The 15,395-nt window shown below is 38.6% G+C and overlaps 1 protein-coding gene across 3 annotated transcripts in view; it reads left to right on the plus strand.

Moving 5' to 3' along the window:
* PDLIM5 (PDZ and LIM domain 5) overlaps positions 1 to 15,395 on the plus strand; it is a 165,625-nt gene that overhangs the window by 131,136 nt on the left and 19,094 nt on the right. For all 3 annotated transcript variants that reach the window (XM_058191976.1, XM_058191977.1, XM_058191978.1), the window contains one exon: positions 990 to 1,168. In XM_058191976.1, coding sequence (XP_058047959.1) covers positions 990 to 1,168 — 179 coding nt within the window. The remainder of the gene's footprint in view (positions 1 to 989; positions 1,169 to 15,395) is intronic.

Raw genomic sequence — 15,395 nt, forward strand, 5'->3', positions numbered from 1 at the left:
ATTTTAAAGAAAGTGTAATATGAACACATGGACTGAGACATCATTATATTTACAATCTAAACTCTAAACTTTGTTTTATACACTGTGAAAATGAATCTTCTGGACTTTGAAGAAATGCCACTATATTTATCATCAAAAACAATCAGAATGTTTTCACATCAGTATGTTTAGAAGGCCAGATCCTGAAGATGAAACTGAAATACTTTGGCCACCTAATGAGAAAGAAGGACTCACTGGAGAAGAGCCTAATGCTGGGAAAGATTGAGGGCAAAAGAAGAAGGGGACGACAGAGAACGAGGTGGCTGGATGGAATCACTGAAGCAGTAGGCATGCGTTTAAATGGACTCCAGAGGATGGTAGACAACAGGAAGGGCTGGAGGAATGTTGTCCATGGGGTCGCGATGGGTCGGACACGACTTCGCAACTAACAACAAAAATGTTTTAGCATTAACTGTAAGCTCAGAATTTGGAGTCTTGTTAATACAAGTAGAAAGGCACCAACTTTAAATGAGATATTTATAAATTGCAGTTAATGATACAGCTATCTGGATGACATGCAAAGTATGGATTAGTGTCTCCTATACAGAGGTGAGATTCACATACTGTAGCAGCTGGTTTGCCCAGCACCAGAAATGTGAGCGTGCGTCGTCCACACGTGTGTGGCGTCAAAAAACTGGGCAATTCGCGCATGCGCGCACCATCCACATGTGCGGGCGATGTGAAAAAAACAGCGATATAGGACAGGATTGGGCGGGGGAGGGATGGAGCAGGCCTACCCGCTGGTCGCCACTAGTAGTGCACCCGAAGCAGCTGAATACCATCTCTGGTCCTATGAGATTTGTAGCAGTGTGTGCAAAATTAAGAACAAACAGTCTTTCTGCTAATAATTAAAAATAATTTTCTTTGTATTCATATAAAGGAACATTTTCATTGGATCTTTGTGCTTGTTTGGGGATTGTGCTAAACTAATTTTTTTTTTCTTCAAACAGTGATTCTTTGGAACCCACACAATTTACTACTTGTACTGCTGCTGCTGTAAGCAGCATGCCTGAAAGTCCAGAAAATGGTGCCAGTAGGCCTATTTCAGCTGAGGGTGGAGCAGGATTCAAGCCCACAGGACCTCAATATGCTGAGAAAACCTCAGGCTGGAAGTCTTCTAAGCAACCAGGTAAATTATTGAAGGTTTTGGTTTGGTTGCTGATTTTGAAATCAAATGTTTTATATACAAATATTGATGATGATACTTAATAAATTTTTGATACCAAGTCTAGATTTGTGCTTTACAATGGTTGAAAGTTTGATTTTCAAATGCAATACAAAACACTAGAAAACAGAGAAAGCATATCAAAATTAATAAAATGGATTTTCACAACTGGATCCCCTGTACATAGAATTGTTCTGAAGAATGAAGACTGCCATTTTAACACAAGAAGCATAGAGGTTGGTTTTACTTAACATGGAATTTATTTGTATGTTGATTTGGCGTGTTGCTATTTTTTATCATATGACACAAAAATACACCTTGTGTCTCCATACATCTGCACATATACTTCTAGTTAGGACAGAGCAGAGATTCAGGGTTATCTTCATGTGTGTAATACTGTGATCCAGATATTGCATGTCCATAAATTTAGTACAACTACACGTTGGGTCAATTTATATAGACATGAGAATGTGAAAACTTAGTTTGTGTTGCCTTGAGTTTAATAATGGAAGAAAAGTGAGCTTTCTTCTGCAAGGAAGATGGGTTAGAGTCTCAATAAATAATAATATATAGAACAAGAAGAATGAGGAATGAATCAGTGGCCTATGGCATGGTTATGATTCTGTCAGGGTGTGCACAGTGTGACTGTGAGACAACCCAGGAGCAATAACATCAAACAGAGGTTTGTAATACTAAATAGCGTTCATCTCTACAAAAGAATATACATACATGTACTAGGCAAAGGTCAAACAACCAATCAGCAATTTACAGTACGGAAACACACAAAGAGAGATACGCCCCAACAGGGCCTCTCTTATAATACAGACTCTTAAAGTGGTAACAGTCAAATAACCCTGCTGACTCATTACTACAGTTACATCATCATTACAGCATGACAGCATTATAGCATTACAGCAGCTGGTCAGCTATTGAATCATCATTACCCTGACAGATACATTGGCCTAGCTGCATATTGAATGGCTCTTAATCTTGATATATTTTAAATAATTGTTTTCCATAGATAGGGTTTTTTTCTACTAGGGAAAGTTTTTCCAGGGAGAGCTGTTTCTTTTGGAGAAAGAAGTCAGAGTAGAAGAATTTCCTTCTCTGTCCATCTTTTTATATATTTTTAAATTTTATTTGTTTTAGCTCTGTTTGATCCAAGGAAAGCTGAAGTGAGTTCATAAGCACAGTTAGTTTCTCTGAGCAATCACTTCACTTAACAACTAATTTGAAGTCCCAACTGTGGTTGCTAAATAAGAACTACCTGTATGTTGTGCTCACTTACAAATATGCAAAATTGAGTAGGGGGTACATATGGTTTTATCATTGTTATCAAGGTCCTAAATGAACCTGTTAGCCAGGAGTGTCTGTCACCAGCTTGCTTGCTATACCAGTTATATTCTTTCCCATAGCTGGTATAGTCATAGGACTGTCCTATTCATGTACTAGTAACATATACTCATGTAATTGTTATGCGCTTTGCTGCTGCTATCCCTGAATAGAATGTGGCATTCTCAGTGAGACAGACTTAACAATATATAATATATATAACAACAGAGTTGGAAGGGACCTTGGAGGCCTTCTAGTCCAACCCCCTGCCCAGGCAGGAAACCCTACACCATCTCAGTCAGATGGTTATCCAACATTTTCTTAAAAATTTCCAGTGTTGGAGCATTCACAACTTCTGCAGGCAAGTCGTTCCACTTATTAATTGTTCTAACTGTCAGGAAATTTCTCCTTAGTTCTAAGTTGCTTCTTTCCTTGGTCAGTTTCCACCCATTGCTTCTTGTTCTACCCTCAGGTGCTTTGGAGAACAGCCCGACTCCCTCTTCTTTGTGGCAACCCCTGAGATATTGGAACACAGCTATCATGTCTCCCCTAGTCCTTCTTTTTATTAAACTAGACATACCCAGTTCCTGCAACCGTTCTTCATATGTTTTAGCCTCCAGTCCCCTAATCATCTTTGTTGCTCTTCTCTGCACTCTTTCTAGAGTCTCAACATCTTTTTTACATCGTGGCAACCAAAACTGAATGCAATATTCCAAGTGTGGCCTTACCAAGGCATTATAAAGTGGCACTAACACTTCACGTGATCTTGATTCTATCCCTCTGTTTATGCAGCCCAGAACTGTGTTGGCTTTTTTAGCAGCTGCTGCACACTTTTTACACATAACTATTACACTTTTGCTATTAGCTACTAAGCCTGAGATGGCTAACCTTTTCTAGATCAAGTACCCAAAGCGTATGCCCAATCCCTCAAAATACAATGTGTGCACGCCCCCCGCATGTGCCCCCCCATGCATGTGCCCCCTGGCCCCCATGCATGTGTGCCCGGGGCCCGCGCACACACCCCTCACCTTGTATATGTGTGTCTGCCCCACTGCATGCTCCTTGCCCTCCCATGCGTGTATGTGCGCTCCCCTGCATGCACCCCACGCATGCGCAGCAGAGACCCAATGACCAGCTGGCTGGTGGGAGGTGCGTATGCATGTGCAGCAGAGCTGAACTGGGGTGACAACTCACTATGGCTCACCATAGGTTCCCTATCACAGTATCGCAGTACTAAGCCATTTGCAAATAAGGTAACTAGTCTGGTATATAAGGCAACAAGTATTGTGTTAAAAAAAATGCTAGATTTTTAAAAATATGCTAATCACCACAATAGTCTTGCTGCCTTTGCTGTCACTTGTAGAGCACTATGTAGGAATAACTCCTCTAAGTTTGATTTTTCAGCAGTATGAACATTCTCTCCTTTGGTATTTGTGAGGCTGCTATTTCAAAATTTTAGACTTACAGAGACCTTCGCTGTGTGAATGTTAGGTATGAATTGATTTTTCTCCTCCCTGAAAGTTCCACCCTGAACTTTCATTCAGTACAGTCTACAGTGAAGGTTTTAAGCAACAGTAATTTCATGCTGTTGTGTTTTAATCATGTTTTTTTTCATTCAGCTTGAGCTCCATGAACTTTACGGTGCTTCAACATAAGACTGCAGTCTAGAATTAAATTAGATTGATTAAATAAATAAATAAATAAATAAGGCATCATTACACTAAAAATCAAGCTTGTAATTATTGTTTCCGCCCCCACCCCCCACCCCTTATGATCATCTGTAGGTAGAACATACACTTATGCACATAGCAATTTGGTAATTCTAAAACGAGCATATTAGCAGTTTTCAGATCCTCCTTTTGTTTTTCCTTAGGCTGCAATAACCCAGCAACAAAGCAAACTTATTAAAAGGTTGACTTCATTAACTCGGTGGGAAATTTCCGAGTGAAAACGTATTGGATGCTGAAATCTAATAAAGAAAGAAAACTATAGGCTGTTAAGCTAAGCAGGCGGTCCTTGACTTACAACCACAATTTGGACCAGAATTTCCATAGTAAACTGGTGCAGTCATAAAGCAAGTCAACACATAACTGGACCTGATTTTATGCCCATTTTTACAGCATTTGTTAAGTGAATCACTGTGGTTGTTAAATTATTGCTACTGGAAAAGTTACAAATCGAAATTATATTTACTTAGTATGCTCTAACCAGTCATAACTGTGAGGTGGTTGTGAAGTGCCCAAATTGTGATCATGTGACTGTGAGAGATAGTGCAAGGGTCATAAGTGTGATGAAAGTTTTAAAACCCTTTTTCCAGGACCACTACAACTTTGAACCATTGTTAAACCAACAGTTGTAAACTGAAGATTACCTTTAGTAAATGTATTTCCAATTGAATATTTCAATTCATCTGCATAGTAAAATCATAATTTAAATGTAATTAATTGATTTTTGGGATGTTATGTTTGACTTTTGTTTTAAGTACTTTCAGCTATATATAACCTGAATATAATACACATGGTTCTTTAAACTTTCTAAATTTAGTTCAGAGCTTTATTTATTTAGAGTAATTTTTTTTTTTTGGTGTGGAACAATTTAGTATGTGGAATTCAAATTCTTCACTCTTATAAAAATTGTTAGATTAATTTTCCTGATGTGCTACTCATCTAAGGCTCTAGAGCAGTGATGGCGAAACTTTTAGAGACCGAGTACCCAAACTGCAACTCAAAAACCACTTATTTATCGCAAAGTGCCAATACGGCAATTTAACTTGAATAATGAGGTTTTACTAACTAAAATAATGCTAAACAAGGCAGAGTTCAACGAATTGCTCTAAGAAAAACATGATAAATGCACTTTTATGCCCTTCTTTGTTTGCAAAGCGTATGCGCAAAGTGCGTGCGTGAAGCGAACCGGTTGAAAACCCACCACTGAGCAGTGTGCCAAAGACCAGCGCGGAGGCATGGTATCCCAACACAGGCAGCTCTGCAGGAAAGGCAACTGACCGGATGTCAATTGCTTTTTTTTGCCAAGCCGAGACGACGCAGGGTCGCAATGTGGCTCCTCACTAAATTTCACTGTGCTGCTCAAGGCGCAGTGAGAGTAGGGGCAGGGCATGGAGGCAGCAACAGCAAATGTACCGCGATGAAGGCGGAATGCTGTTTCACACATTTTTTTAGTCCCTCAAATTTTTGTTTCCCTGCAAATGACAGCAAGAAACACAATGGAGCTGGGCTGGGGCCACAGCGCACATGCCCACAGAGAGGGTTCTGTGGGTCATCTCTGGTATGCATGCCATAGGTTCGCCACCAGGGCTGTAGAGAACGTTTTCACCCATGATTTTACATTGCCAAATGGAGTGATGACAAAACTAAGAAGGGAGCAATAAAGACAAGGAAAAACAGATTTCTTTAGAAACTTGACAACATCTTCATGTCTGTTTGGCTGCTCTCTGTTTTCACACAAAAGACTTTTTGCAAATCTTCAGGGATGGTTCTGTGGTTGCACAATGTGGGGTCACTATCTGACCATTGTAGGAGGGTCTGCTGACTTTAAAATTGTAGGACTGTCGGCTTGTTTTGAACGTATACAGAAGAGGTATTTTCAGTATAAAATATATCTTTACCATCACACATTTTGTAAGATAAGTACTATGGTTTTTTGTTTTCTCCATTGTGGTTTTTAAAAGATTTTTTACTCTGAGGTGAAATATTAAACCAAAGCCCCCATCCCTTCCCCTCAAAAATCCCCTTTTGTAGATGGCAAAATTTGGCAGAGAACTGTTCTGAACTCTCTGTGCTTCATATTAAAAGAAGAAAGACCTTCCGAGTTACTTTTTAAAAATACTACCATATTTTTCAGACTATAAGGCGCACCAGAGTATAAGACGCACCTTAGTTTTTAGGGAGGAAAATAAGAAAAAAGCTGATTAGCGGGTGGATCGGCCTCCCGGAATACCGCCAATCAGCTGTTCCCAGAGATGAATTTTAGCAACAGGTTCGTTGGTTGTGAACTCTGTGCCTTGCTTTTTTTTCAAAGAGGTTTCAGAGGCTTTTTTTCCTGAAGCTTCATTTCAGTTTCAGAGGCTTTTTTCAGCCTCTGTTTGAGAGGCTGGGCGGGGCTACATCGGAATATAAGACTCACTCAGATTTTCACCCTCTTTTTGGGAGGGAAAAGGTGCATCTTATGCTCCAAAAAATATGGTAATTTACTCTTTCAAGGTATTTTTAATCTGTCTAGAACTGTTCCAGTTGTAAAGAGAGTCGGTTAAGGTTATGAACTAGCATAGGCAAAGCCCAAGTTCTAGTTTACCTCAGACATTAGGTATTATTTAGACCAGTCAATCTGTCAATCCAGCCAACCTCACGGAGTGACTGTTATAAGAGAAAAATGGAAGGTGGAATACTATGTATGCCACATGCAGAAAAAAGAGGTTCCAAGTCAATCCATCCATCCATCCATCCATCCATCCATCCATCCATCCATCCATCCATCAATCAAATAAAGCAATTAGATTCAACCACACTTGTGAATGGATGCATTTCTTTTTTGAAAAATGTCATTACATATTGATAGAGGAAGGATTCATAACGATTTCTAATTACCAAAAATGTATGTTTAATGCGGTAGGTAGTTTTACTTGTCTAGCCTGGTTGGCCTATGGCTATGTTTGACAATAATTTGGGGGGGGGGGAGGATTTGGAGGTGTGATGCCTCAAAGTACCTTGAGGTGGCGATAAATCACTGCATTTGTACTTTCTTCAATGGTTTTCTTTTTCTTCCTTTTTTCTCTTTCTAAGGGAAATGAAATGGGGGTTAACTTTGAGAGGACTACTTATATTTTGAGTGCACCGTGTTCTTTCGTTTATGGTACATTTAACAGAAATGATCTTTAATGTTTAACTTGCAAGGTATTCTGGATGGTGGCAGAAATAAGTGTGTAGCCCCATGTATTTTATAACACAGGCAGGCCAATATTTCAGATGGTTGTTTTTTTTAAGTTTCTCACGAATCTCATTGCTTGTAATTTATATTTATCTGCTGAAGTTCTTTCATTTGTTTTACTACTTTGCTTAATGGAATTAAGCTATTCCCAAGCAATGAGATTAGTTTTGGAAAGCTTGCCTTTTAAACTGAAAAGGACTAATATAGGAGTGAAAAAATATAAGAATGTTTGGGGCAGACAAATCTGTGTTTGGCTGAATATTAAGAGTACAATATAGGCATGTGATTCTGCTTGCTTTCTTTTCCATTAGTTATTCATTTTATTGCTTTAAAAGATGTTTTGGCTGCAGTGATGCTAAGTGATAACCATATTTCTCCTCAAATTTACTAGAATTCGAGAATCTGATTATAATCGGAATTAAGTTTGGCCTCTATATAGCAGGCTGAAGTGATATGTATTGCAATGCTCTGAAACATGCATTTCTTCTTAGCAGGCTTTTAAAAAGATTATTTATTTATGTAATTATTTTGTGTAGCTACCCATCTTACAATGGTAAGCACCTTCACCTCAGTTGAATCCTAAGATACAAATATTCTTTTCTACCGATAAGCACCTTCTTATGTTGTCTCCAAGGCACCAGATCTGCTGTAACAACCTGAGAGACACATATTTTTATAAAGTGGACTTTTAAAGTTTCCCCTCTCTTGAAAAGCATCAATGCAAACCAGGTATTTCAAAATTAAATAAAGAACCACAGCGTTTATTCAAGTCACAGCATTTTGTCATTGCCTTCCTATTTCATTCACTGTATCCTAAGCTTTAGGGAAAACAATTTTTCCACAGATCAGTGGTGGCGGCGGTGAGGGTGGGGGGGTGAGAATGATTTTGCGCACTATCTGGATCCCACATATGTGCAGACGAAACTCGCTTGCTTGCGTGGCCCAGTTCCTAACAGGCCACGAAACAGTACTAGACCATGGACCAGTATCAGGCCATGATAGGGATTGGGGACTGTTCACTGTTAGTTCACTGTTAGTTCACTGTTTTCCCAGTGTTTGAAAACCTTACAAATTTATAATTACCTTTATAACCTTTATAATTAACTCATGACTTACTTTATGTAAAAAAAAGGTGGAAAACATAAGAGGAGGAAAGGAATTAACAAACACATAGGCATATTGTATATTTATACTATTCAGACTAATATTAAATTCATTATTCACTAGTTGGAATAAATAATGATCAGAATATTTATGGAGAACTAGTTCGTTAAAGAGTATGTAAAGAGATATCAGTATGTTTGTGAATTAATTTTGAATTTTTGATATGGTAATAACCATATTGGTATGCAATTCAAGGGAATATTTAATTTCTAAACCAAACCAGTCTTTGAAATGCCAAGTTAAAACTTTAGATTGTAAGAAGCATTCTTAACATGTTTTAAGGACTTTATTCTTAAATTTGTTTATATGGAGATCTTTCAATCCCCGAGTTCTTGCAAAAACCATCAATATCCAACTTGGCAGAACTTTAAAGTGCTTATAAAAAATACTATAGATGTAAAACTATCCAAAACACATTCCAATAATGTGGGAATTCTATGTGCTGCTTATATGCTTGGACCAATTAGTGAAATCAGAACAATGATTAGACTTAACAAGTTGCTGCTTTGTAGTGTCAGTTGATGCAGGACTAAATGTGCTGCAGAGAAGTGAAGACAGTGTTATTTGACACAAGGGTGGGTTTGGGCACAATCACAACCATTTCGAAAGACTGGATGTTGGTCATTCATCACAGAACTGCCAGCATAATATAGCCAAAAATATAACATTTATTTATCTGAATGCAAACGGATATGTTGTTTCCTCTAACTGATCCAATATATGAAAAAAGATTCTCCTTATCTTTATTCTCTTAATGGAAAAACATTTCTAAATAAAGTACTAAACTATCTCCCTTTTTTAAATTTTCAAAATGCTTATAATTGATACGAGGCTGAGCAACATTTTTTTTAATTAGGATGGCAATGTGGGCTGGTATTTTATATATACAGTTTGTAATTCATTCAATAAACTTTTAAAGAGTGGACAGTTGAGAAGACCACAAGCGCCAAAGGTGGCAAACTAGAGCTGTTTGGCTAGAATTCTGTACTTCATGAAATTAAATTCATGGGATTAAAACCTATACAACATTGGCGGATTGGATTTTGACTTGGTTTTTACCAAGATTGTTTGCTGTATTCCATCATCATCATCAAATATTTATGTGGTCATAGACCAGCAGCATGTATTTTGAAACTGAGCAGGATATTAATTTAAATAAAAGTGTCGTGAAAGAGTTGAGTACATTTAAAGTTCAATAGCAACATCAGAGGAGTTTGTTCCTGAGTAATAGACAGCCCAGTATTAATAATACTAAATTGTTTTGGCATACCACAGGCTGTGACAGGTTAATGAATGTGAATTCCAGTGTAGCCAAGCAAAATGTTCTGAAACCACACCAAAGCTCTTCGTAAACATCACCTGTTGAAGCTGGGGCATTTCCTTGTGATGTGAGATGCTAACCTGTTGCAAGCATCGCGGAACAGAATAGATGTAGCTTTGTTTTCATTACTTTTCTTTTCTTTTACCTATGTAAAATATTATTAAGATTATGCAACTCTGTTCCCACCAGAAAAGCCAGTTGATAAGTTTTCACAGGTGGCCCTGGATATTTGCAAAGGTTTTGTTTCAACTTGCAGATAACAAAAAACATGGCTAACGAGACCTTTAAAAACTTGCTTTATTCATGTACAAAATCCATCCGCCATTTTGCACATGCAAAGAAAAAGAGCAAGAACTGCAAATATATGAAAGCCTTACCTGTTGCTAATGAGGTCTAGTCTATTTTTATTAACTGTAGGCTAAATCATGAGTAGTGAAGCCACAGTTACAAAGGCTGTCAGAGTTTGTTGCAGCACATACAAGCAGACTATTAACCAGGATTCAAAACATCTTTCTATACATAAGGCATACCATACCCTTGTAGGTATTTCCATGTTGTAGAGAAGAGAAATAACAAGTACAAACACAGCACAAAATGGAGAAGGCAAAATAGAGAAGAGAAGGTAGTGCCCTCAATTTTATATACACACCCAGGCTCCAAATTGTCTCTTATGGTCCCATACAACAAATACTATGTTTCAGTTAACAAACAATCCTCATTGGCTAAACTGTTGCTATGTCCTATTCCAGTTCATGAATATACTCTGACAAAGGCACCTGTAAGTTGTGGTCAAATGGATTTTAAAGGTGTGTGTTATTTAGATCTAGTACCTTGCATAGACAATTTCAGAAATTTCTATTTGGAATAAGAGTTTTGCAAGGTTCTTCTTTCTCACAACGTTCATCTTCTCCCACATCAGATGTAAATGGACTAGGTTAATATGTTCCACCTTGTTTTCCTCCTACTAACAATGTGCCACTCTCCCACCCCAGCCTTTCTCCATCTTGTTCTCAAGGAAACCACAGCTTCATTTCTTCATTAACTTTTTAAATAAACCTCCCTATTCATTGTCTTCTTTACAGTCTGCCGCTTTCAGCAGCCAGAGGGTGTCGGCATTCTCCAGGTCAGCGCAAATAAGGCAATTTGAAATTAATGTGCTTTGCAGGATTATTTTACATATGACATAAGTAGTCATATAGTCACAATAACTATAAGTCATTGTTTTTCAATCTAGATAACTTTCAGATGGATGAACTTCAATTCCTAGAATTCTCAGAAATGTCAGCTCCATATATTAGAAGGATCCATGCAGGTTGGGAAAAATTACCATAGACTTAAAATCTCCAGTGTATGACTTCCTTCAGTTCATTTAATTACTGACTATAGTCAATAAAATACAGAGCCCTTTTCTGTGTGTGTGTGTGTGTGTACAACTTTGAGCCAGTGTTGACTCCTGGCAACTGCCTGGGCCAGTCCCTGCAGTGTTCTTGGTAAGATTTCAGAAGTTGTTTGCCATTGCTACATTCCTAGGACTGAGCAAGAACAACTGGCCTAAGATGACCCAACCAGCTTTGTGCCTAAGGCAGGACTAGAACTCATGGTCTTCCAGTTTCTACTGGATTGTGCAATTCTGGTTTAAAAGTTAAAGCGAGAAGATATTGGAAGTGCACTGGTAAGTCTTGAGCCACTGCAACCACAGTTATGGTGGCTGTTTTACAACAGTTATCCCTTATTATAAAATCTTAAAAGATTTTCCTAGAAATCTTTATGATATAAAGCTGAATAAATAATCTAAAACAGATTCAGAAGAATGCATTCAGTTTTCCTTACTCACCTGGTAGAAAGGATGGATGACCAAAACTGTTATAATCAGTTAGGTAATTATTCTGATGTCCTACAGTAACATACACTTTTTCAAAAAGATTTATTGTCAGATCAAAAGAAAGCTGTCATTACCTAGGACAGTGATGACTAACCTTTTTGCCATCATGTGCCAGGAGGGGGCAGGGGGGTCGTGCGCGTGCATGCCCACACCCATAATTCTATGCACTCTGCCCCCGTGCATGCACGCACTACCCTCCCCTCCCACTCCTGGCACACGATGGTCCGGTAGGCCCGTTTTTCTCTCTCATCTGGTTCCAGAGCCTCTCTGTGAGTCTGGGGAGGGTGAAAGCAGCTTTCTCACCCCCTGGAGGCCCTCCAGAGGCCAGAAATGGCCTGTTTACCAACTTCCAGTTGGACAGGAAGTGACTTTTTTGCTGTCCCCAGCCTCCAGAGATTCCTAGAGAGGCTCTGGAGGCTGAGGACAACAAAAAATGTTGATGAATGATGATGCTATACAGCAGGAGTGTCAAACTGGCAGCCCGCAGGCCGGATGCATCTTCCCCATCACTACCCAGGCCCTCCGGAGGCAGGAAACACCCTGTTTCCCTACTTCTGGTGGGCCTAGAAGGCCTGAAAATCAGATGGCCAGCGCGCACATGCACACTGGAGCTGAGCTCACATACCCACTGATATGGCTACGCGAGGACCTGTGGCACATGTGCCATAGGTTCACCATCATGGACCTAGGATTTCTACACAACCAAAAGTGTTACGGAATGGAAGGAATGGAAGACAGCTGAAGATACACCGATGATTGTATCACCATAGAAATGCCATGGTTTACCTGTGTTAGGAACCATGAAATATGGGTGACTTCATGCATGTATCATCATTTTGATATACAGTAACTATAGTTTGGATTACAGCTGGACACTTGGGTTACACTGGATACACAAGCAGTTCAAAATAAGGAGGATATGATACATAAAGGAATAAGATGCCAACTTTTTCCCTAGTTCCTTGGATCCCCTCATCATCTAACCAAGCTATCTCTTTCCTCAAAAGGTTTGTAGAATTAGGTTCTGTCTGTCTGCCAGTCAACTCTATAATGTAATCTTTATCTTCTCAACCTTAAACCCATTGATATTGTGCTTTAATTTGTTTTGAAATTGTTATCAGGCTGATTGTTCTAGTTCAGTACTAACATGTTCCATGGTGTTTCATGGTGGTTTCCATAAAAATAGCAAACTTTACTAATACAATTCATTAGTTATTTCTGTCATTTAAAATATTTGTAGCCCTCCCACAAATAAATATATTGCATTATATTTACAACATTGTGGAGGTAAGGCTCGCAAAGTATTCAAGTCCTGTGCCATAAAAACATCCCCATGTGTTAAACTTCAATGCAGAATGATGATGCTGTACAGCAGGAGTGTCAAACTGGCAGCCCGCGGACCAGATGCATCACACACAACAGGCCACACCCACTCCAGCTTCGCAAAGGGGAAAAACATTATGAAAAGTCACGTGACGGCAATGTGACATGACGAGTTTGACACCCAGGCTGTACAGTATTAGATCTCAACAGCTTTAAAAGTTAAGCTCCTCCTTTGGCTCCAATGTTTATTATGTGGCTTATTGCAAATAGTACTACAAGATGTAAACCACATGAATACAAAAGCAATTATGTAGGCATTAGGGATATGCATCACTTCAGATTGAAAGGCAAAAAAGTTAACTGGGGCTTGTGGAGGGCAATCATGACACTCTTTCATAAATTCCACTTATGACTGTATGACTATAACTTGTTGCTGGCAATCCTTATGATTTATATTGATATATTGACCATCAATTGTGTTGTAAATGTTGTACCTTGATGAACGTATCTTTTCTTTTATGTACACTGAGAGTATATGCACCAAGACAAATTCCTTGTGTGTCCACTCACACTTGGCCAATAAAATTCTATTCTATTCTATTCTTAAACCGGTATATGATCCCTGGAAAATGTGTGGCAGTTTTAAGGAGTTGGAAAAGATCCTACATTCTCACTCTAGGCCAGGGATTTCCAACCTTGGTCCCTTTAAGACTTGTGGACTTCAACTCCCAGAGTCCCTCAGCCAGCAAAGCTGGCTGAGGAACTCTGGGAGTTGAAGTCGACAAGTCTTAAAGGACCAAGGTTGGAGACCCCTGCTATAGGCTATTCCAGAACACCTTTTTGCCCTCCTGAACTGCAGCAGGCATGAATTTAATGAGATGATACGCCCAATTTTCTTCCTTCTGAGACTGACTTTGGAAGGAACAAAGCAAATCCCTCAAATTTTACTGAATTTTGACTGACCCATAATTGCTGCCGATGAGAAAATGACCTGACCAAAGACAGCCCAGAATGTTCATTTTAATTAAGAAACTTTACAGTCCATTTAATCTGAGCTCTTTAGAGATGAAAGACTAGCTGCTACAGCAGGAAACTAACCTTCTGAAATTGTAACCCGGCCTCTGATGCACCTGTTGTGATTTTTCATGGTGCACATTCTAGCTTTCCCAGACATTTTAAGAAATGATAACAGTATAATCCTTCCTGTTCTGCCTTTCATCGTAGGAGGATTTAAAACTTTAATTATATTCCACAAATCTAGCAAAAAAAAAAAAGAAGAAGAAGAATATGGCTGTTGAAGGCTTTGCTTTCTCTCATTGCCTAAATCCATGCCTTTTAGGGAAATATTCAGAGGCTGAAATTTAGTTGGTGGAGTTTTTTGTGGGAAGGATGGAATATTAATAGCATTTAAAACTCATCAATATTCATTTGGCCTAGAAATAAGAGCCAAGGAGTTATAGTCTATTAAGTAATAGGAACATCTATTTTCGCCCATCTGTTGTACAGTAGTATGATTGTGGTTATATAAACCACTGGACGACAGCACTTTATAATGAAATTCTGGCACTTGTGTGCCTAGAAGTATCTTTATTATTATTTATAGACTTCATATGATGCCTGATCTTATGTTTAAGTGAGTGTTAAATATTCAGTCTCAGTGGTTGCTACAGTCAGGAGAACATCTGTCAGAGAAGGGTTGGCTCAAGTAGTGGACTTTACTCTTGTCTTAAGTAAGATTTTAATTTGTTATTAATGTTTAGCATTAGGCTGTGCTATGAATAACACCTAGTGTGTTCTGAATATTCTCATGTTTCTCTAGAAAATAGAAGTATTTCCAGAAAAAATACTGTTCTTATAGAAGAATAATCACTCCATTTCAGTCCTCTGAAATGGAGTATTTTTTTCCATTTTGGATGACAGCCATTATTAAAAACCTTAACAAATTAAATTTCAGCCATTAAAAATTCCCCTAAAATAATGAAGGGTCTGTTCCAAGTCTTACAAAGCGCAGAAGACAAGCTAAAAACAGAAAACCTTCATTATCTAAAGGGTTAAAGCTTCCAATTGGTATATGATAGAGATGATATATGACTGCAGAAAGTAAGTCAAGAACCGGGAGAGGAAAACTGCAGAATTAAGGTATATATTTTGGCTAAACCATAGAAGATACCTCTTATGAGAGCCAACATGATGTATTGGTTTAGGTACTGCGCCATGAACAGGAT

This window comes from Ahaetulla prasina, chromosome 8 (genome assembly GCF_028640845.1).
Source record: "Ahaetulla prasina isolate Xishuangbanna chromosome 8, ASM2864084v1, whole genome shotgun sequence".
In the NCBI taxonomy this organism is placed as follows: domain Eukaryota; kingdom Metazoa; phylum Chordata; class Lepidosauria; order Squamata; family Colubridae; genus Ahaetulla; species Ahaetulla prasina.